At 36.6% G+C, this 21,334-nt stretch overlaps 5 protein-coding genes across 6 annotated transcripts; 2 read left to right on the top strand and 3 right to left on the bottom strand.

Annotated features, from left to right (window-relative positions):
- Positions 1–6,824: 6,824 nt before the first annotated feature.
- LOC6643255 lies at positions 6,825–13,829 on the bottom strand. 2 transcript variants are annotated; one of them, XM_015178224.3, is made up of 7 exons: positions 13,685–13,829; positions 12,782–12,950; positions 11,339–11,713; positions 10,684–11,276; positions 7,846–9,309; positions 7,676–7,788; positions 6,825–7,607 (listed from the first exon to the last, which is right to left on the bottom strand). In XM_015178224.3, exons 2-7 carry the CDS (start codon positions 12,937–12,939, stop codon positions 7,395–7,397), a joined length of 2,916 nt encoding a protein of 971 aa, XP_015033710.1. In that variant the 5' UTR covers positions 12,940–12,950; positions 13,685–13,829; the 3' UTR covers positions 6,825–7,394. The 2 variants fall into 2 exon arrangements, with proteins under 2 accessions (XP_015033710.1, XP_002066040.1); XM_002066004.4 differs by lacking the exons at positions 6,825–7,607; positions 7,676–7,788; positions 7,846–9,309 and adding an exon at positions 9,598–10,327 and having other exon boundaries at positions 13,685–13,822.
- A 1,643-nt stretch (positions 13,830–15,472) lies between these two features.
- Positions 15,473–16,500, bottom strand: LOC124459867 (puff II/9-2 protein-like). The gene is made up of 2 exons (XM_047009639.1): positions 16,396–16,500; positions 15,473–16,332 (listed from the first exon to the last, which is right to left on the bottom strand). Exons 1-2 carry the CDS (start codon positions 16,408–16,410, stop codon positions 15,586–15,588), a joined length of 762 nt encoding a protein of 253 aa, XP_046865595.1. The 5' UTR covers positions 16,411–16,500; the 3' UTR covers positions 15,473–15,585.
- A 936-nt stretch (positions 16,501–17,436) lies between these two features.
- Positions 17,437–17,946, top strand: LOC6643256 (ubiquitin-like protein 5). Its single transcript, XM_002066005.4, has 3 exons — positions 17,437–17,540; positions 17,598–17,736; positions 17,829–17,946. Exons 1-3 carry the CDS (start codon positions 17,502–17,504, stop codon positions 17,870–17,872), a joined length of 222 nt encoding a protein of 73 aa, XP_002066041.1. The 5' UTR covers positions 17,437–17,501; the 3' UTR covers positions 17,873–17,946.
- A 55-nt stretch (positions 17,947–18,001) lies between these two features.
- On the top strand, positions 18,002–18,647 carry LOC6643257 (anaphase-promoting complex subunit 15). The gene is made up of 3 exons (XM_002066006.4): positions 18,002–18,187; positions 18,245–18,332; positions 18,397–18,647. The coding sequence occupies exons 1-3, from the start codon at positions 18,071–18,073 to the stop codon at positions 18,534–18,536; spliced, it is 345 nt and encodes a 114-aa protein (XP_002066042.1). The 5' UTR covers positions 18,002–18,070; the 3' UTR covers positions 18,537–18,647.
- LOC6643258 (succinate dehydrogenase [ubiquinone] iron-sulfur subunit, mitochondrial) lies at positions 18,546–19,990 on the bottom strand. Its single transcript, XM_002066007.4, has 3 exons — positions 19,845–19,990; positions 19,140–19,576; positions 18,546–19,079 (listed from the first exon to the last, which is right to left on the bottom strand). Exons 1-3 carry the CDS (start codon positions 19,905–19,907, stop codon positions 18,686–18,688), a joined length of 894 nt encoding a protein of 297 aa, XP_002066043.1. The 5' UTR covers positions 19,908–19,990; the 3' UTR covers positions 18,546–18,685.
- Between the last annotated feature and the right edge of the window lie 1,344 nt (positions 19,991–21,334).

Genomic DNA, 21,334 nt, shown 5'->3' with positions numbered 1-21,334 from the left:
TATTTAACATTTGTTTCTATTCCTGAACTATTTTAAAGCATTATGACAGGTTTCCTTTATGAAGTCTCACTTCCTCACTCACTTCCCATTTCATTTCAATCCATTTACTTTTTTTTTGGTTGATTATTTCAAAAAAATTTAAAAAATTGGCTCAAAACCTACAGTGTTTTGAACAGTTCTCATTGAACCGACTTCTTGTGGGTGCCATTTACCACGACTTTAGTAAGTCTTTTAATACTGTCATTTATTCTCTTCCCCTTATCAGAATCAATATTGTGAGCCTATGGCAGAATCGTTTTGGCTTTGTTGGTCTTGTTGGTAGAACCCAAAAAGGTTTCTTTTTAATCCTCCTATCAAAACGAGTTAGAGCAAGTTCTGTTATCTCTCAAGGAAGTCATCGATATTTTCCTTTTATTAAAGAGTTTTCCACTGCGTTGAGTGCTTTTTTCCTATCACTCTTTACGCTCTCTTTTGCATTTCCTTCTTTTTGCCTTTGCAATATATAAACTTACCTATTTGTCCCTAAATGGACTTGCAGACTTCTTAGTCTTATCCATTGATGATTTTGATATACAACTCTCCTTCAATCAATTGTCAACAAGACATTAAGACATATTGGTTTCACTTAACGTTGGCTTTAAGAATTTAATGGCTTATTTGCTTCGTTCCCTCAGCTTACACTAGATTATTGGTTTCCCTTGTAAAAACCCCCAATATCCTGTTCAAGAAAATGTTGTTGAAACAGTCCATAAGCAGAAATTTTAATTCTTCTTGCTCGGTCTTAAATACGACTCAAAAATTCGTTTTGAAAAAGACCTCTGCGTTATCCGAAGTCTTTTTTTTTTTGGGCTGCAATAACCTTCGATAAATATTTCACCAATTTATAATGAACTCCATATTTTTCAGTTATAACAAACACATGCCTCATTTACTTTTTTGCCTTTCCTTAAACAACTTTTTCCATCTCATCCCTTTAAATTTGAATGTTTCTTAAGTTGACTATTTCAAAAATTGTATAAACTGTTGTAGCTGTCTTTTTAAAAACGTAGATTTCGAGTTTCTAATAGAATTGTTGACGTTAATAAATATTTCTAATGTTTGTCATTAAAAAAACTGTAGTAGTTCTTAATTTTTAATTAGTCCGTACACCAACTTGTTTTCCAACTTCGAATGAGCCTATGGAAACTCAATTTGATTGTTAAATCCCTAAGCTTGAGGCAAGGCGTAAGCCTCTAAGTTTATCATTAATATTAATGTCTTAGAAGTTTTTCATTTACAGAGGAGAAAGTTAGGTGGTGAAGCAATTGCCTTGAGAAAGTTTTTCTTTTACGCTTTCTTGGTGAAGTTGAAATAACGATCCATTAGTGTTCCATTCGTAATGAGTCTAGGATACCCGCTTTCAATACTGATACTAGGTATGCCATAAAATATGAGCTTAAAATGTATGGGCACGTACATATATTGATATTTTTAAAAATACATATAGAAATCAGTATGCAACTATTTTAATGGAAAAATGTGATTCGAGGACAAGAACAAAAGAGCAACAACATAATCGTATGTTTCAATGGTTAGTCAAACTTTGCACTCAATAAATTTTCAATGGAAAGTAATTTTCAGTAAAAGTTTGCTGTTTTCCCGTTTTCCGCTTTCATTTTTTGTTGTTTCCTTTACAATTCAATTCAGTTGATCGTAAATTTTGCTGACCAAAACACAACTCCAGGCACGTTTTATTGTCCTGACGCATGGCTCTAAGCGTAATTGATTGATTGATGGTTAGGCGACGCTTGGTGGATGGATGGACGTTTGGATGGACCAAAGAAAGAAGGCACACCCATTCATGGATGGCGTCAGCTGCCCTTTATTTTGGCATACGTTGCTTCACAGGAACTTAATCCAAGTTGCTTTATAAAGATTTCACCGAGAAACTTTACAAAAAATTCAAATTTGACATTTTAAATTACAAGTGGGTTTCTAAATTACTTTTATTGTCAATAAACAATGTTTTTATGATTATATCAGATTTGATTTGAGTTACTTTGAAAGGGCAAACTACAATGGATAAATTAACTAGACGAATCAAAACTAAGTTCTCTCGCTCTCGCCTAATTAAATATTCTTGTAAGTATTGGTTGAAATTCTGGGCTAAACTATTTTTAGCCAAGTTAACATTATTACTTATATAAATGGCGAAATATTATCTAGGATTCCAAAAGGCTTACACATTAACTGTAAAGCCAATCGTAAGGAGCTTAACATCGAGTTGCTACGCCCATGTCTACATGCTTAAAGACCAGCTCCGGCCCAGCCCAGTCCAGGCCAGTCCAGCCCAAGTTAGGTCAGACCAAGAATGAAGTCGAAGACGATGGCAAAAGCCAAAACAATTTAGCACATTTAATCTTTAATTAAAGAGGAAAGCAAAAACTTTATCTCTGACCTCCATTTCGAGCAGCTTAAATGATGTGTTAAGTCCTTAAGAAAACTGACTTTGCGGCTGGCTGCAAAATAACCGCAAAGTTGCTTTAAGGCCCAAAAATCTCTCTCTAAACTCGAATCTCTACGAGTGTATAAAAGTGCCGCATGCCAATAGATGTTGAAAGCGATATCAACATCCAGCAACAAAAACAACACCAACAACAACAACAGCAACAGCAAGAGCAACGGCTACACAAAAATGTTGTAAATGAATTAAATTATCCGGAGAATGGAGAAAGAGTTGCCAAACGCAATATGCAAATGGATGGACATGGCAATGGATGGGCTATGGATGGACACGGGCATGGACACAAAAACACACGGACACTTTGGGCCGAGAAAAAGGCAAGGACAAAAGTCCTATTAAAATTCAATTATCTGGAAAATGTAAAGTGGGCGACAGATGACGGAAATTGTTTGTCACTTAATTAAGGTTAATGTGCAACAAAAGATACCTCCACCAAGTCCCCCCTACATATCTCCTAACAGTACGGATAAACTTTCTCACTCTTTTTTTTTTGTTTCTATTAAACAAGTCTTGCTTATGCGTAATTAAATTTGTAAATTTGCCATAAGAATATTCCACTAAGTTGATTTCATCAAAATCGAGTGAAAGTTTCAACTCGACTCAAATCCAGTTGGTAATATATGCGCATATCTAAAATGTTTTGTTTTGCGGTTGTCACTGGCCTGGGGTCGGTCTCTGGATCCCCGGTTAGCCATAAAAGTCATTGTCAGGACTCTCATATATTTTATTGCTCAAAATACTTGCACAAAGTATTTACTTATCAGGAGAGCTGGCTGAAGGCTATATAGAACTTGTGTCAGAACTTTGCTTATTTTCTCTTCTCTTTTTCATACCCTAACAAAAATGATGCGTTAATTGCGTTTAGAGAGTTGTATCACTTTCATTTAAAACTCACCTCTTGATTCTAAGCAAAGTCATAGTTTCTCACGGCTTTAATATTGAGGAATCTCATTTTAAACCCATATAAATAATAAAAATTCTTCTTTACTTTTCTTTCAAATTTTTTAATCTGGCATATTTGGTATTTATTTTAAATATTTCTTCAGTAGCTAAAACGAATTAGAAATACAAATGTCTTACACTTAAAATGATACCTGACTACCAATCTTTGGTCTTTTTAGCAAGTTTTAAGAACATGCATTATAGAGTTCAATAAATATAAAATGTTTCAGCGATTACAAAAATGTGTCTTTGAAATTAATTTAAAAAAACAAATTGTAGTAGGATAACTAGTTTAAACTATAACGAACACTGATAAGTATGCTGGAATTGCCATACTGTGGCAGAGCAGTATGCACGTTAACACTAAACAATGAGAAGAGAAACAGACAGACGAACGGAGAGAGAGGTTCATTCGATAGGCAACGATCAAAAAGGACATACGTTAAAGTAAAAGCTGTAAAACAAATAATAAGCCTGTGTATAAGAAATAAAGAATAAACCTTGCTACTACAAAATTAACACCAATTTCAAAATATTGTTAAAAATGTCCGAAATTTAATAACATAAACCTGGAATTTGGAACATAGCGACATTTCTCACGTAAAATAGATAGAACAACTTGATGTAGCAATCGAAAAATCGACGAATTGGCGGTACATATGCAAAATAACAATATAACTAAAACAATTAGTTAGAAAGTGATGTAAATTGGATTTTTTTCACGCCTACACTTACCACCCATATAAAAGCACATTGCGTATACGTAATTATTCCTTAGGAGCATATAAAACTCCTGGAAGTTAATGGAACAACCAAAGACCAAAATCTTTGGGCCCAATGTGGACCAATGTGTTTTTTAAGTGATGTCTGAAAATGAAGTAATGAGTAAGCGGGAATATCAAAAATTGTATATACATCCAAAACAATACCAGACCAGATGGAATGGCTTTTAGTCCTAATAAAAAGGTGGGAATTGGATTTTCAGTTGTATTACTATAGCTGATAGATGAAGTATATTTAGACCAAAACAGACTCAGTCGAACGGATATATGCATATGGTTAGAACAAAGGGATAGAAATATTATTTTGCTACTAAACGACTTTTGTTCATATTAAAAAACATATTTAAAACTTAGTTTAGCATCGATTTTATTTACAGAGATACTTACCGAAGTACTGACTTTATTTGACACAGTTCTCGTCTTCTAATAAGTTTTTGAAAACTACTTTCTTTAAGAACAAGTTCAAATCACGCTTTGTAAGGGTATAGAGAACACATCACTGGCGCATTGGCAGAAGTCCTTTGGGTTTTTTTTGTCATTTTTGTTTTTGTTTTAGCTTGATGGAGGCTTTTGGTTTTTATTGTCTTAACAGCAATTGCAGCAGGCAAAAAAAAAAGAAAGAAGTATGGATAAAAAAGGTGGTGGGAAAAAAAGAGGAAAAAGTAAGTTTTCAAGCAACTTGAACGAACACTGACTGAGTTTCAGTTTCAGTAAATTTTGCCCGCTCTTACGGAAGAAACTTTTCTCATTAGTCACTATTTTTAGCTTTAGAGTTTAATTGTTACACACTCAGACGGAGTGGCTGAGAGTGCAAAAGTTGCTCTCAGATTTGTGGGCCAGGTGAAATTAATTTAAATTAAAAAATTCTCCAAAATATGTATATGGGTGTATGTGCAATTAGAGAAACACGTGAGCAATGCCTTTAATTTGTCTCTAACTAATGGCAGACAAAGGGCTCAGGCCGGGTAAAGGCCGACCCCCACTAAAAACAATTTGCATGCCCTGTGTACCCTTTGTGAGCACTGCAATTTCATCTATGTATGTACGTACCTATTTTGAAGGGCACCACCGGGTAAGGAACGTCAGGTAGCTATGTACTTGGTGATTCCTTGCAAGCGTACAATTCTTACCACTCCACATCCTGGGCAGTCTCCCCAGCCTGCCTACCTCACCCACACACTTTGTCAGGCTGTCAATCTCTCTCCAGCTTTTAATTAAGTTCGTGCCCCGTTGTTGCTGTACAAATATGAATTCCTTTGACTTGACTTCACATAAATTTAGATGCTTTCGGTGCCACTCGAGATGCGTTGTCGAGTCGGGACATATTGTGCATATTGTATAACCATTTAAATGACAATTTTCCTGCTTGGTTAGTTAAGCAAATAATTGCAAAAGGTATTTCAATATTAATTTAATCTTCCATGAGTTCTCTAAATGAAACCCAATACAAATCCTTAGAGTGTCTTAGAAAACCGAATTCAGTGGCGTCTACAAAAGGGTGTGAAGCAATCAAACTTTAGCAGTTTATAGTAAGTAGTAGTACTTAACTTCCTATTTTTAAAACCTTAAATTTTACACCTCTATCAAAAAATAGAGGGAGAGAGAGTTTTATCTTTTTCTGAAAGACTTATGTAGCCTTTAAGCTAAAACGAATTGATCAATAAAACTTATTAATGAGCTAAGAAGTGAAAATGATGGGAGCTATTTCAGCATGCTTTTAATTTTTACCCAATTTCCGTCAACATTATTGAGATTTGTTTAAAAATACCCTTAACCTATAGAAGACAGTCGACACATGTTTAATGTTTCATTAGGATTTTTGTTAGATCTTAGCTCTGGCTACCTTTGTATTATATTTAGAAATCAAGCAGTCTGCAGTGTAGATTTCTTAGTGGCTCTAATGACTATAACTAATTAATGATTAACTTTTTTTCTATCATATTTATAAAGTTGAAGTATTCAAGATCAGTTGTGTCTATAAGAAATTTCACAGAATTGCATAGAAAATTAATTTCCCCTTGAAATGGATTCCATCTACGACTATGCCTAATGCAATTGTCTATGAAAATGTTTAATAATTTAATAGGCCATTTGTGATGGCCTGACCAAAATGCTTAGTCAAATCGGCTTATCAACAAAATAGCTGCAAATTAAAGCATTTCCCAGGTTCTGCTGGCTAACAACAGTTTGGCCTTAATAATAATTTCTGCCAGCAATTCAGAGGGAAAAGTTTTGCCCATTGTTAGTTGACCTGAAAGTTATCCAATTAACTGGCTAGAAATTGAGATAATTATCAGACATTTGTAATTTTTTAATTAAACACAATTTGTTTCTTTCTTTGTGCAAAGCATTTATTGTAGAAAAAAGGATCAAGTTGAAAATCTAACAACAAATAGGAAAAAATAAAAAATTTAATGTAAATTATAAACTATTTTTTGGGCTGGCTCTTTCAACGTATACGTATACAATGTATAACTGGGATATATATTATAGTGTTATCTGCTGATATTGAGATATGTATGTAGATTGGTTTTCATTCGATTTAGTGTGCATGTATATTTTTGGTGGGGAACGGGAGTGGGGGAAATGCATTTGTAATGAGTTTCTTGCGTTTGATTTATTTCGGATTCATTTCTATTTCATTTGTGGAAGTTTAACGCATAAATAGCTTACGTGCCTACTAACTAAATGACTATGACTGTAAATATATACATATATCGGTATATATATGTATGTATGTAGTTTAGAACGTTTTATAAAATGGCAAACATACGCGAATTAACAATTAATTGGGAAATGGAAGAGGACTTCAAGAACTAAATCAAAATAAATTAATTATAGCGTAAACTATATACAAACTGTTTCTCTTAATCTAACTTAATAATTTAAACACTCTTTGAACCCTTCATCTGCATGTGCATTAGCATCTACATCTGGTTCAGTGATATGATACAAAAACACTTAGTTGCTACAGCCTTATTCATTTAGGATTTATGTAAATTAAGTTGCGCCTCTTCCATCCGTCTTTCGGTCCATCCATCCATCTATCCGTCAATACATCCGTTCGTATTGTAAGTAGGTATTATTGAGTTGTTTCCTTTTTAAGGCACAGATATTAGGTTTAACTGATTTGGTTGGCTGGCTTGTTGGGCTGGTTGGGATTAGTTTTATGCGGCTGGCGGCTTGCCGTGCACGCGAAACCGATATAGACATGTATAGGTGGGTTGGCCATGATTCGTCTCGATGCGAAGCTCGACTATCTCATATGGCCGTTTAATGTCCAGATTTTGTATGGCGAAATATTGCAGTGAGGCGCCATTATCCTGATATTCATACTCACCGAATAGTATGGGATCCTGATCCTTTTCGTGTTCAAGACCCTAAGACCATTAGAGACAAATTTGTGTTATAAAATTCCCGATAATAAATAACTATTTAACGCGCTTACCCAGACAGTAAAGTTTTTGGGAGCCGAATCAATACGCCCTGTTGGCGATAAACTTTTAGGAATATGCTCCAGGGTAAAACCAGTGACATAGACCAGAGAGTTGAGCTTTAAAACTGAAATATAATCCAGACAATTATATCGAAACTCTTTGGTTTTGAGCAAAAACTTACCTAGGAATCCAGGGAAACCCTGAAAAGCCCAACATTCACCTGGCTGTACATTGGGGGAAATAGCAACACGCGGCGTATTGGTGGGATACCATAAGGGTATGCCAAACACCGATATCTGAGCAGATTTCGTTTGATAACTCTCTGTGCAGCGTGTGGAAAGAATTTGGCCACCAGCTGACTCTAGCGCGAAATCCACTAAACCCGTCTTATCCGCATCATAGATGGCTAAAACGGATTTCACAATTTGCCGAACTTCCTCCTCACGAATTTGTCCTTTGAGTGCCTTGACACTTGCATTATGTTTGACATCGACACTCAAAAGGATTTCCTTCTTTAGCCTCTCGCTAATATCGCTCATCAGCAGGATGCTGGAGCGTTCAATCTCGTCCCGTATATTGTTATTAGTGCGCTTATTCAGCTCCAGCAATTTCTCCTCCAAGTAGTCCTTGGCTACGAACATGCTCCGCACCCAGTTCTGAAGATCGATGTCATCTAGTTTAACTGCCGAATCCGATTGTTTGAATCCCAGAATTTCTACCAAGGAAAGCTTTACCTGTTTGTTTAGGGCAACAAACTGAGAATCATTGAGAGAAGCCAATTTGCTCTCGATTTCAGCCAGCAGGCCACTGAAACGCTGATCCTGAGCCAGTTCGTGCTGTTGCATGCGCTCCAGGAGATCTTCTTGACTCAGCTTCAGGTTACTTATGGACTGATGGAGATCTGCATTCTCTGCATGCTTATCGGACAGAGCTAATTTGATGAAAGCAATTTCTGTATTGAGTTGCTCGATTTGTTCATCGTTTGAAGGGAAGGAACTTTTAAAGTCTTTCAGTTTGCCATCAATACGTTGATCGACAAATGACGCCAACTCGGGCGAAAGTAAAATCTTTTCGACCACAGCTGTTAGATCAATGCGTTCCAATAGCAAATTATAATGATTTTCTTCAATTGCTACATTAGACTTGATTAGTTTAGTGATTTCCTCTACATTAGTCGGCGTTAGTCTCCATTCTGGTTGCCATTTTAGCTTTAATTTGTCAATCAATTGGCTCAAGTCGTCTTCACTTAGTTCTTGTCGCTCAGGAGAAAGTCCCTGAAGGTGTTCCTGGATTAGACCTACTATAATTGCCAATTGTTGCGGACTCAATTGCTTCGCCTGCTCCTTGTGATCCTCACGCTGCTTTAGGAGCTTGATTTCCATTAGTTGTTGCACATAGCCGTTAACATGATTCAAGATATTCTCATATTCTTCGGGACTCAGCGACTTTTTCATGTTGTTCTGCACATTGGCCAAATTAAGTTTTATGGCCTCCGCCTCATTTAACTGGGGAGCTTCTCTAATAATATTCTTCAGTGTGGCGCCCATCTGGGATAATGAGGCAAACAAAGGGGCAGGCAGGGCCACAAGGGCTTCGATTCTTTGTCTATAGCCAAGGCGTTGATCCTCCTGCAACAGCGACCAGGCTAGCCGAATGAGAGAAAAACAAATAAAAAACAATATTAGTTGGCTTATCATTCTTCCACATTTGCTTTCGTCCTCTTCTTCTTCAAGGATATTCAAAATTTAAGAGGGAATCCCGGGAATCGAACAAACCCACAACACAAATGCAAAAGGATAGAGAATGATCTCGTTGTAGCCAACTAATATTGCTTTTCCACTTACCATTTTTTTTTGCCTTTTTTTTTTGCACATAATTTTTCCTTTAAAATGGCAAATAAAATCACAATGAGTGGCAAAATTTTGCAATGAAATTTTGTTTGCAAATTTATTTATTTTTAAATATTTGATTGGACAATTTACAAAAGCAAACACTGCATGTGTGTGTGAACGAAATTACAAAAATTAATTACGTGTTGTTGCACAACAAGCAAACAAAATATTATTAATAAATCTGCATTGAGCTCACGCTCTCTCTCTATCCTTCTCCATAATGCATTACTTGTGGTTGGGATTGTTTGATGGATTCTTGTGGTGAGGGGGGATGGGAAAATGTGGGGTGGGGGCAAAAAACAGGACTTAACAGAAAGTTTGCCATAAAAAAAACGAAACGATTAACATGACGAAATGCGTAAATTTTGTACTTGAATTGTTGTTCATAGAAAAAATATATTCAACGAATTATTCTTCGTTTTATATAAACAACTGCCGCAGCAGTTCGGCTACAAATTGATAGAAAACTCTCTCAACATCTTCCCTAAACACGCTCATAATAGACTTCATCATCGCGAGATTGAAAATATTGGCCCACCCGATTGGCCACATTTTGGCCAATTGTCCTCAAGTACAGCACATAATCATCTGCCCAATCGCGTACGCGCACTGCCTGCTCAATTGTCTGAGTGCGCAGCGATTCGAATTCAACTTTTTTAAGATAATCATTTACGTCGGGCAATTCAATTTCTGGTAGAGTCAGATTAAATCTATAGTCCCTTAGGGATTTGGGTGGGAAAGTTTCATTGGGATGTAGATAATAGAACACACCTGCAAAACATGGCGCGGAAAAAAAACAAGAAACAATTAAAATTTAATTTGTTTACACATGTCAAATCAAATATATGTAAACTTAGAACTGTTTGCCTTGGACTAGTCCACATTTAGTATTACAATCAGACAGAAACTCAAATAAAACTCATCATCAACGAGTCTGCCTTTTAATTTATCCGTATACTGGATTTCTATTATCAATCCATATTGACTATATATAGAAGACGACACCATTGACATTAAAATGGTTTTCCCTTCAGTTTAACCTAAATCAAGGTCACAGACAAACAAGTTCTTCTGGCGCAAACACATATTTGACTTTACATATTTCTTCCCACAGTTCGTCTACTCACCCGTCAACAACAGCAAGGGCAGCAAAATCAAGAGAAGTAGTAGAAAACGTTTCTTTGATTTATTTTCCGCATTCGACGATCTCAGCAACCACGTGTCCGCACTGAGAACGGAGGCAATAAACAGATAGATATAGCTCATTAAACTCAAAAAGCTGCCACCAATGGCACGAGCTATTCTTGTAAAGATTCCAACTTGCTCTCCTCCCCTCTGCCTCTGCTTGGCGTAGTAGTTTTGATATGCATTTGTCTCCGTTTGCGAAATGTTGGTGATTCGCGACCAGGTGGTCGTCACTGTGGTGATAACAACCTGTATAAGTCGCAGGAACCACCAGCTTTGCTTCTGCAATTGACCAAATTGTGTGGCATCCAGCTCATCCGCTGAATCATAGTTCACATTTTGGGTGTACTTTGATTGATAGCGACGTCTTATGAACTCTTCTTGGGCTGGATTCTGTTGGACCATGAAATTAACTCGATCATTGTGATTCTCTAGACTGCGACGAGACATGTTGGGCATTGCCACAATTCCCGGGGCCAAGTGTCGGCGATGGGGCGATAACTCCGAGTAGGTGTAATCCGTTTTGGGAGTCTTACTGCAAACGTTAATAAAATTATTATTATTTGTAGGCGGTTAATGATATTTATCTTTACTTACTTCCAATACTCGCCCGCATCTCTGTACTCAATGTAGGCCAAATGATCTCGACTTAGATCTTGGGAGCCTCCACTGAGGTTCCCATTCGAGCGTTTGCTGCTGCTTAGCTTTTCTTGGGCTGCATTTAATGAATTCTGTGTAGTCTCCAAATGACTTTTGTTGTTGTTGGGCGTGGATGTGGCTCCGCCGGATAGCTTTCTACTGAAGAATGATGTGATACCCGTCGTGGTAGTGGCTCCCAATTGTTTGCGGTTGGCCTCTGGGGTCATTTCTTCGCTGGAGTAGTCCGAAGTGAACTGCTCAAAGATCTTGCCGCGAAGTTTCTTGCTGGTTGTTGTTGATGACTGTACCACATGCTTTTCCTCCACAATGGTCCTGAAAGAAGCAAATGAAAGGGAAATGGAGATTAATCTTCAAGGCTTAAAAGATACAGCAACAGAATCTTGTAGCATAGTGAAATATATATATATAGATTTATGAGCTATATATTAATTTTTAGATTTTACATATCAATATAAAAATATACCCGACAAATAAATAAATATATGTATGCTCATAAACGATTTCGTGTCTACGCTGCTGACCTTCAAAAATTGTGAACAACATTAACAAGAGCAATCGGGTGCGGAATCCCATAAATGCTAGGGTGGGCTCTCTAACAACAATTTGTATACAGGTTTATAAATAACTTTGTGATATACTTTACGAGAAGTCATCGACCCCATAATATATATCTCTAGAATTCCCTTATCAAAACAAAATCGATTCAATAGAACTGACCTACAAAAAAAAACAAACTATTGAACTTATTTTTAATTTAGTCATTTAAGGTTTTTATCATTCCGCCATTTCGAATGTTTTTTGACCACTTAAACTCCAGAACTATTTCCTTTTTTATGAAGTGGACAAAACTGAAATATCATTCATTTTCTATATTCAACCGACTTTATTTAAAAAGCCCCCACCATTTCTGGCTAAAACCGTCCCTGGCTTTCGACAAACGCCCCAAAGCTTTTATTTGTTGATGGCCTATAGAGTTTGAACGTTTTCTAACTGGAAATGTCGTCATCAGATCAACAACATCAATGACAACAACGAAAACGAAAAAGCCCGCCAAAAGCAAAAGCAAACATTGTGCTGAACACCCTGTATTATAAGAAGGGGGTGGGGACTTGCTGCCTTCATTTCGAAATTGAAATTTGCTTTGCTGCTGCTTGCCTGCCGAGTGTGAATAACAAGCAGATGACGTCATGGCCATACAACGTGACGCCGCCGAACGATTTAACTCTGCCCCCACCGCCGCACCTCATTCACCTCGCCACTTTCATGGATAACAACTCTAACTGCGACTTCTGCTGATAAGTATGGCATGTTGAATGATAAGACTAATACACATACATATGTACATGAGCATAATTTTGTTGTAATTCTATTTTTACTTACTGAACATTTGGTGCGATTGAGGACTTCTTCTTCTTGTGGTGGACATGGCCATCCTCCCCCGCATGTTCGCAATTCTCGTGATCACAGGACGAGCGGAGAAAGGGAGTTTTTGAACGTGAACGACGACGCGTCTCAATTTGATATGTGTCCTCGCTCATGATTTAAGTTTCTGTTCAAACAAAAAGAGAAAAACATTAACATTGAGAAAATCTCAGTCATTGCTTATGTGTGCGTGTGTGTGTGAGGCGTGGGTTGTTTACAATTGGCCAGATGGAAATATTTTTGTACTTGATTTTGGGGGTTAACTGAAGGGGGTGGGGGGTGATGAAATTGTTTTCTTTAATGCTTGAGTGGTCTTTTACGATTATGTGTGTGTGTGTGTGTGCGAGTTAAATTAACATCTCAGCATAATTATGCAATGTAATGTGTGTGTGTATATCTGTCAGTGCGTGTGTGGAAATGAGCGCAATGCTTGGGTTTTTAATTAGAATGCAATGAGGAGGTAAGCCAAATCAGAGAAAAGGGCTAAAAATAGTCGAATGAAATGCAAGCGGCGAACCAAACAATACATGCTTATCCATTTATTTGTTTTCGCAACATAAACACACACACACATACACACACACACACGTAGAAACGCACAGGGTAGGTAAACATTAGAGGGGGGCAATCAATATAAACGATATTTGCCAAACACGCAATGTCTGGACATGAATCTCATGTTTTTTTTGGGTGAAATGAAAAACCCAAACAAGTTTTTCTTTAACCATTTGCCGCCGCCGCCGCAGCTGCGTCATAGCATCACACACACACACACACACAAGCACAGAACAAGACCGAGTAAGCGAGAGAAATGGAATGCAACGGCACATGCTTTGCTTCGCTTTTCAATGTGGGACTTACATTTGCACATTCACCTTGTTTTGCACTAAATAAATTGTTCTCTTTTTTGCTGTTTTCTGGTTTAAAATAGCCTCCAAAAATTACAAAAATGCGAGGAAAACACGTCCTCCCTCAACGGCAAAAAAATTACATATACAAAGAGTGTCAACCGATTGTTTATTTTATCGATAAATTATATAAACGTCGAATACGAAGTTCCCGTTTTTATGTTATTCGATAATTTTTTCGACCAATTTTTTTAGAACAACATATGGTCTAGAGATGCGCGCATGCTATGTGCCCAGGACACGGCCGTTATGACATTTTAAATTAATTTTAGTTTTAAAGACTACAAGGATATTAACTTAGTAAAACTTTTTGGTAGAAAACTCTATTCAGATTCAGTTAATATAGCCATAACATAATCCATGAAAAATAGATATTTAAAAATGAAATAAAAAATGAAACAAAAAAAAACAATTTGCATTGGTAAAAGAATCAAATAGAAGAATTTATTTGGAATTAAATAGAGTTTACAGGTCTCAATGAAAAGTTTCTCAATTGAGTTCTCAAGAAATCTGGCCTATTGTTTGACAAATTCTAGTAGTAACAAAATGCTTTGAAAATTATTAAACAAATTTGGGCCATTTGCCAAGGGATCACAGAATAAAGCAGCCAGGTTCTATGGTTCACTCCTTGTTTAGGACATATTTGTATACTGTAAGAGAAATCAAATAGAACGCATTTTATATTATCCAGATAAGAAAAAGATGTCGCTATTTTTTTTTATTGATTTTTTTATTTATATTTTTTTATATTACATTGCAGAAAATTAGATTATATTTGCATTTGAACTACAGTAAACATTCTTTTAGGCAGACAGTCAGTGTCGTCTAACAATGAGGCAAGACAGAAAACGGAAATTGTCCACTCAAGATTGGATCCGTCCAAAAGTTATGTTTGAAAATTACTTGTGTTGCTGAAATATAAATTTTTTTTTTTTTAGTTGCATAGTTTTCCACGACTTTTGTTGATTTTGAAATGAAGTCCAACTTTATTTTGGTCGGATAAGCATCTGGACAGATTTGAGAGAAATCCAGTTACACCAGCTCATACTTAATATATCTTGGACTTCTTTATTGACATATTTTCCGTTGAGGTTGCTAATTAAGATAAACAAAATATTTGACAATTTGTAATTCTTGTATAAATAAATTGGTTACTTACACTTTGCTACAATCTTTATGCCACGAGGCTCCAGGCCTTTGAGCACAATCATAATTATGAAACTCGGTCTAGCTTATATCATTGAGTTGAAAGAAAAAATCAAAATACTCGAAGAGAATCATTCAGGGAGTGAAAATAGTCAGCTAAGCAAAGCAGTTGAGAGTTTGCAAAGTAAAATTGATCAACAGAATATACAGATAGCTAATATTAACGATTTTATCACAAACTCAGTCAAGCAGAAAGAAGTGGAACAGAAAGCCAAATCTCAAACTGAGATAGACAATTTTAATAGAAAAGTAGAACAATTGAAAGAGAATTTAGAAAATGTTCAACGTCAAGCAGCAAAAGATAAGGAAGAAAGCTTAGCTGAACAAAGTAATAGAAATAGAGAATCTAAAAGAGAAATTAGCTAGCCAAAAATCTGATTTAGATAAAGCAATGAAAGACCTCGAGTCGAAAAACAAGGACTTTGAAGAATATCAGACTAAGGAAAAGAATTCAAACAACAAGATTGGAGAATTCAATTCTGAAATCTCATCCTTACAGAAAAAGTTAGAAGAATATCAAACTCAGTTGACTGATTCGAATCATTTAGTTGAAAAACATTCCCTACGACTAAACCAAACTAAGGAATACTTAATCGAGTGTCAGAAGAGAATATCAAAACCCAGCTGTAAAGGCCTCTCATCGGGAATTCATGAAATTGAAATTAATCCGATTTCTGTTCTCTGCTCTGTTCTGTTCTGTTCTCTGACTTTACAGCTGGGTTTTGGTATTCTCTTCTGACACTCGATTAAGTATTCCTTAGTTTGGTTTAGTCGTAGGGAATGTTTTTCAACTAAATGATTCGAATCAGTCAACTGAGTTTCATATTCTTCTAACTTTTTCTGTAAGGATGAGATTTCATAATTTAATTCTCCAATCTTGTTGTTTGAATTCTTTTCCTTAGTCTGATATTCTTCAAAGTCCTTGTTTTTCGACTCGAGGTCTTTAATTGCTTTATCTAAATCAGATTTTTGGGTAGCTAATTTCTCTTTTAGATTCTCTATTTCTCTATTTTTATTTATTTGTTCAGCTAAGCTTTCTTCCTTATCTTGTGCTGCTTGACGTTGAACATTTTCTGAACTCTCTTTCAATTGTTCTACTTTTCTCTTCAAATTGTCTATCTCAGTTTGAGATTTGGCTTTCTCATCCACCTCTTTCTGCCTGACTGAGTTTGTGATAAAATCGTTAATATTAGCTATCTGTATATTCTGTTGATCAATTTTACTTTGCAAACTCTCAACTGCTTTGCTTAGCTGACTATTTTCACTCCCTGAATGATTCTCTTCGAGTATTTTGATTTTTTCTTTCAACTCAATAATATAAGCTAGACCGAATTTCATGGACCTATGACAATATAAGGCACACAAATCTTCCTCGTCACTGGAGAATCCACACTCCTATGTAAACAAATTTATCAATTAGATTAAACTTCAATTTGTACTATTCACTTGGCCACTCACCCCGTGATCATCCATTAGGAGAAGAGATTCTGAGATTACACGCTGAGACCAAGAATAAGGAAGAGTCCAACAAATAGGAAAACACTTTTCCTTCTCATTTTGGAAAGCAATCCAGAATATATTTTAAAATTATGAATTTGGTAATGTTTAATTTACTTTACACTTGCGACTGAAATAATGTCTCTGAAAGCAATGATTTAATTTTGAAATATTCATTGAAATATATATTTTTCGGATTGTATTGTCGTTTGTTGAGATAAGAATTTATTCTTTTCTTAGTGCAGAATCTATTTTGATTCAATTATGTGTTTTCATTTTGACATTGACTAAAACGATAAGGTTGTGTACGAAAATATTAAAACAATTATTTCTTATATCTTTTATTTATATACCAAATTTTATCGCTTCATTAAGTTGCAATTCCCAAGTAGTTTTAGCGTTGAAGCAAAGTCTGCTGATGATAGAACTTGGTGGTTCACCTTTTTGTGTTGCCTTTGAAATAATCTTCTTTTGGAAGATTGACCTCGAGCCTCGAAATCGAAGAAAATCAAGCTTTTTGCAATTCATCACTGATAATTAATCTTAATATTAATAATCGTAAACAAAATTTAGGTCCTTCTGTTTCTATCTGTTCAGAAAAATGCTCCAAAAGAGTGGTCACACATGTCTTTTAACATCTTCAAACTCTGCGAATTGTGTGATAAAATGTATAATAACAAATGCTTTTTACAAGCATATCTCAGTATCTCGCTTACCCAAGCAAATAAGTATACTAGCGCCGTCACCACCCAACGTCCATGTCCGGCCTTATGGAAAAACTTTTCAGGTTTCTATCTTTTTTGTTGGTCGGTACCCAAAATCTTATTTTCCAAAAAGCTGTTAATCCGAAATGTTTGTTATCCTGGGCCTTCGTTAACCAAGGATCCACTATATACACTTTTTACAAAATACTTGCCATGTAAAAAATCCTTTTATACCCGGCACTGTGAAAATGTTACCGTATCGCTGCAGAAAACAGCTGACTTTTCGAAGCAAAAAAGTGAATTTCTTTCCGCTTCAAGGCGTAAACACATTTGCCACAAACTGCTTACTGTGTGAAAGTAAATATGATAGAAATCACTTGCAACGATCGTTTGGGAAAAAAGGTAATTGGAATAACAACAACAACAGTTCTTAAATAACAAGTTCTTCGCATTTTCTAGGTCCGCGTCAAATGCAATCCGGATGACACCATTGGTGACTTAAAGAAACTTATAGCGGCTCAGACAGGCACTAAGCACGAGAAGATTGTTCTTAAGAAATGGTACACCATCTACAAGGATCCCATTCGCCTATCCGATTGTAAGTCAAGAAATACAATTATATACATACATATGTACATACATAATAACCGGCAATAATGGAATTATATGTAAATTGTGACAATTTTTCAGATGAAATCCATGATGGCATGAATTTGGAGCTCTACTACCAATAGAACACTTCATTTGGAAGACTCAACTTTTGTACTAGCCTATTTTTTAATAAAATATAAATATATCAAAATTGAAACGTTTATTCTATTTATTTTGTTTCGTTGTGCGTAAAGTACTCGATACTTATTGGCGTTGCCAGATCTGTCAACAAAAAAACCAAAACAAATTGAGAAAAATAGTTTACAGAACAGTTTAACAAAATGCCAATGATCCCGTTTTTTCCGACTCTGAAGCCTACTGTGGCAAATCGCTTCTGGTTCGATATGCCATCCAGTGTCGGCGAGGAGAAGCGGTACGAGGATGAACGTAATAACTGGGTAAGTCAATAGAAATATTAGTAAGAATTCCAGATTCACTATGCGATTATCTGACAGCGGGAGAGCCTTAAGACAGCGGCCACAGATTTGCAGCCCTTGGGCAAGGTGCTGACCATTCCAGGCATTGAGACAGACGATGAAGACGGTAAGTGAATATCATAACTGTAGACAAAGAATCTGAATTTATAATTGTTATAAATCAACTGCAGCTAACGACGACAGCGAGGACACTGATAGCCATGATGAGGAGGATGAGGAAACCAATGATCGCGTCATTCCGGTCGCTGATGACTTCTATTCAGCCAATGATATACAAATGAACGAAGAGACTTCACCAACAACAGCTTAAAACTTTAAATTTATCGTTAAGGGATACACACAACTTTTAGGTCATTTATTTTAACTTTATGTACCAAATTGTACTTAAAGCATATATAAATTTCATAACTTATTAAGCACACACCACTGGTTCATTAGATACTTTCATCCTAGAGTCGCTTACTTGTGAAGCGCTGCCGTTTCCATCTTTGGAGCCGGCTTGGAGGCCAGTCCTGAGAGCAATTTCTTGATTTCGGCAATAGCACGTCCAGGATTCAAGCCCTTGGGGCATGTACGAGTGCAATTCATAATAGTGTGGCATCGATAGACACTGAAGGGATCCCTCAATTTGCCCAAACGCTCAGCACTGTTCTCGTCACGCGAATCAATGATCCAGCGATAGGCCTGCATAAGGACAGCAGGGCCCAAATACTTCTCAGGGTTCCACCAGTACGATGGACACGAGGTTGAGCAGCAAGCGCATAGAATGCACTCGTAAAGACCATCCAGTTTAGAACGATCCTCCACTGATTGCAGATACTGCGCCTTGCCCTTCTGCTCGCCGGCTTCGTCTCTAGATTACAAGATTAAGGGAAATAATTAACACGCAGATGGAATGATACGTAATACTTACTTGCGCTGCAGCCAGGGCTGAATATTTCTATATTGCTCGTAGAAGTTATTCATATCTGGCACCAGATCCCTGACCACATACATATGCGGCAATGGATACACCTTAAGGGACTTGGAGGCGTTGGTATCAATCTTACTGATGCAAGCCAAAGTATTGGTGCCGCCAATATTCATGGCGCAGGAACCACAAATTCCCTCGCGGCAAGAGCGGCGGAAAGTCAAAGTGGGATCCATTTCGTTTTTGATCTTGATGAGGGCATCCAAGACCATGGGTCCACACTCCCGCAGATTTACCTCATACGTCTGCATGTAGGGCTTTTCGCCGGCATTATCCGGATTCCAGCGATAGATTTCGAACTTCTTAATTTGCGGTTCCTTGGCCTCTTTGGGCTGCGCCTGTTGATCCAGTTGGGCGGTGCCATTGGTTATGGAACGTAGCTGCAGGGGAGATAGAATGCAAGATAATGTTAATAGCACTTAATTCCAACAACGCGTCACGCCACCTTAATTTAAAATTTTCCACCCACATACTGTGGGTTTTACGTTTACATAATCAATAATTTTCGACTCTTGATATCCGAAATAAATTCGTTGCATCTGTGTTTTTTTATTTAATTTATCAACTTTTCGCTAGTGTCCCCCTCCTTATATAACTATGATAAAATACCGCCACCTCTGCCCCTCCCACCAGCTATCCATTTCTCACCTGATGACGTCCCACCAACGAGCTGGCACGGCTCAACACCTGTCTAGCTTCGTTTACCAACATTTTCGTTGTTGTTTGTTATTATTCTTTCTAACGTTGGTAATTGAAACGGCCCTGCGTTTGCAAATTATTTAAATTATTAACTTTATTAGTGGTGGAAAAACATTAACAACCGACCACAATCGGTTATCAAAGCAAATATCAATTATCGTTATCGGAGCAAAGTTATTGACGCTATCGGAGCAAAGTGATCGTTATCGACGTTATCGAAAACAGGACTGCGGCAAAATAGCGGGAGATTTTGAATAAAGTGCACGGAATACTTTTGATTTGAGGAATTTTGGCAATTGCTTGTCATACAAAATACAAAGTTGTTAAGACCGAAATAATAAATTCCGTTTTAATACAATTGAGAAGTAAAACAATCATATTGGAAGAATAGGAAGCACCCAGGATCGCAGAATATGGCTTTTAAAAAATAAAAGTATAAAGTACTAATGCATTACTAAGATTAAACTACTTTGTAATTAATTCTGAAAGTTTTAGAAACCCAGTTCAAATACCTATGGGATCGATTACGAATGCAATAAACACTTGAACTTTACCTTTATTTACTATAATTAGTGTGTATCTGTTCTTTTCCCATTAATTAAAGGCTTCAGGCGACGAGTGAGAACTGAAGAAAGCTATTACATATACAGAAACTAATTGATGGATTCGGTATCAAGGCCATCGGCAACTGCCGTTCATTCCGGCTGAAGGCCCTTTATAATAATCTGAGCACAGATTCTAGGAAACATAATAAGCAAGGAGTCATAATCTTAACTTTGACTGGTCACTCAAATGGAATGCTTTAGAAATTTGCAAAACTAGGGGAAACTTTTGCGATGGAGCAATTTCTAATTGAGCGTACACTGATAGAATTTACACCTGAGCTAGTTAGCAGTTTTTATCCCTGTGTTCTTGTTGTTGCTTGTTGTTTTTAAATCACCTTTAAGTGCCTGGGCTGGAAGTAAAAGTTTCTTGAATGGCTCCAGCAAAAGACAAAAGCAAACGCAACGACTTTGTCAATTGTTCAATGACCTTTTGTTGGTTGTTGGGAGCCCAACAAAACCGAAAGGAAAGGTGAAAACTTTCTGCTGCTTATTTCCATTCACACCTAGGCAATGAGGGAACAAACACCGCAGTGAAAAAGTTGAAAAGAAAAACTTTCTCAATGTTAAAGCAAACACAAAAGTTGCAGCCGCTTACAGGCAAATAAAAATAAAAGAAAAAAATTCAGGCCCAAGACTTTTTATGGCATTTACTTGAGTTTAATTTCAATTTCAATCCGATGAAATACAATTAGTGCGAAACCATTGCCCACTTTTTGGGGCCGTGAAAACCATTGCCTATTTATCAGAGTCGTGAAAACTTTTCCCAAAACACAAATGGTATATCAAATGTAATAGGCAAATCTGAATTGTTTGTATATGTGTATATGCTAAATT

Source organism: Drosophila willistoni (assembly GCF_018902025.1).
Source record: "Drosophila willistoni isolate 14030-0811.24 chromosome 2L unlocalized genomic scaffold, UCI_dwil_1.1 Seg168, whole genome shotgun sequence".
Lineage (NCBI taxonomy): Eukaryota > Metazoa > Arthropoda > Insecta > Diptera > Drosophilidae > Drosophila > Drosophila willistoni.
Note: the sequence above shows the minus strand (reverse complement) of the source record. Positions and strands in the feature narration are given on the sequence as shown.

Coding starts and splice junctions, on each gene's coding strand:
- LOC6643257 (XM_002066006.4), top strand. CDS start 18,071: ATGCCAATGATCCCGTTTTTTCCGACTCTGAAGCCTACTGTGGCAAAT. Junction 18,188..18,244: donor AGGATGAACGTAATAACTGG/GTAAGTCAATAG, acceptor ATTATCTGACAG/CGGGAGAGCCTTAAGACAGC. Junction 18,333..18,396: donor TGAGACAGACGATGAAGACG/GTAAGTGAATAT, acceptor AATCAACTGCAG/CTAACGACGACAGCGAGGAC.
- LOC6643255 (XM_015178224.3), bottom strand. CDS start 12,939: ATGAGCGAGGACACATATCAAATTGAGACGCGTCGTCGTTCACGTTCA. Junction 11,277..11,338: donor GATGCGGGCGAGTATTGGAA/GTAAGTAAAGAT, acceptor TAACGTTTGCAG/TAAGACTCCCAAAACGGATT. Junction 7,608..7,675: donor CCAAAAACTTTACTGTCTGG/GTAAGCGCGTTA, acceptor TAATGGTCTTAG/GGTCTTGAACACGAAAAGGA.
- LOC6643258 (XM_002066007.4), bottom strand. CDS start 19,907: ATGTTGGTAAACGAAGCTAGACAGGTGTTGAGCCGTGCCAGCTCGTTG. Junction 19,577..19,844: donor CGTTGGTGGGACGTCATCAG/GTGAGAAATGGA, acceptor TCTCCCCTGCAG/CTACGTTCCATAACCAATGG. Junction 19,080..19,139: donor CAGCCCTGGCTGCAGCGCAA/GTAAGTATTACG, acceptor CTTGTAATCTAG/AGACGAAGCCGGCGAGCAGA.
- LOC6643256 (XM_002066005.4), top strand. CDS start 17,502: ATGATAGAAATCACTTGCAACGATCGTTTGGGAAAAAAG. Junction 17,541..17,597: donor ACGATCGTTTGGGAAAAAAG/GTAATTGGAATA, acceptor CGCATTTTCTAG/GTCCGCGTCAAATGCAATCC. Junction 17,737..17,828: donor TCCCATTCGCCTATCCGATT/GTAAGTCAAGAA, acceptor ACAATTTTTCAG/ATGAAATCCATGATGGCATG.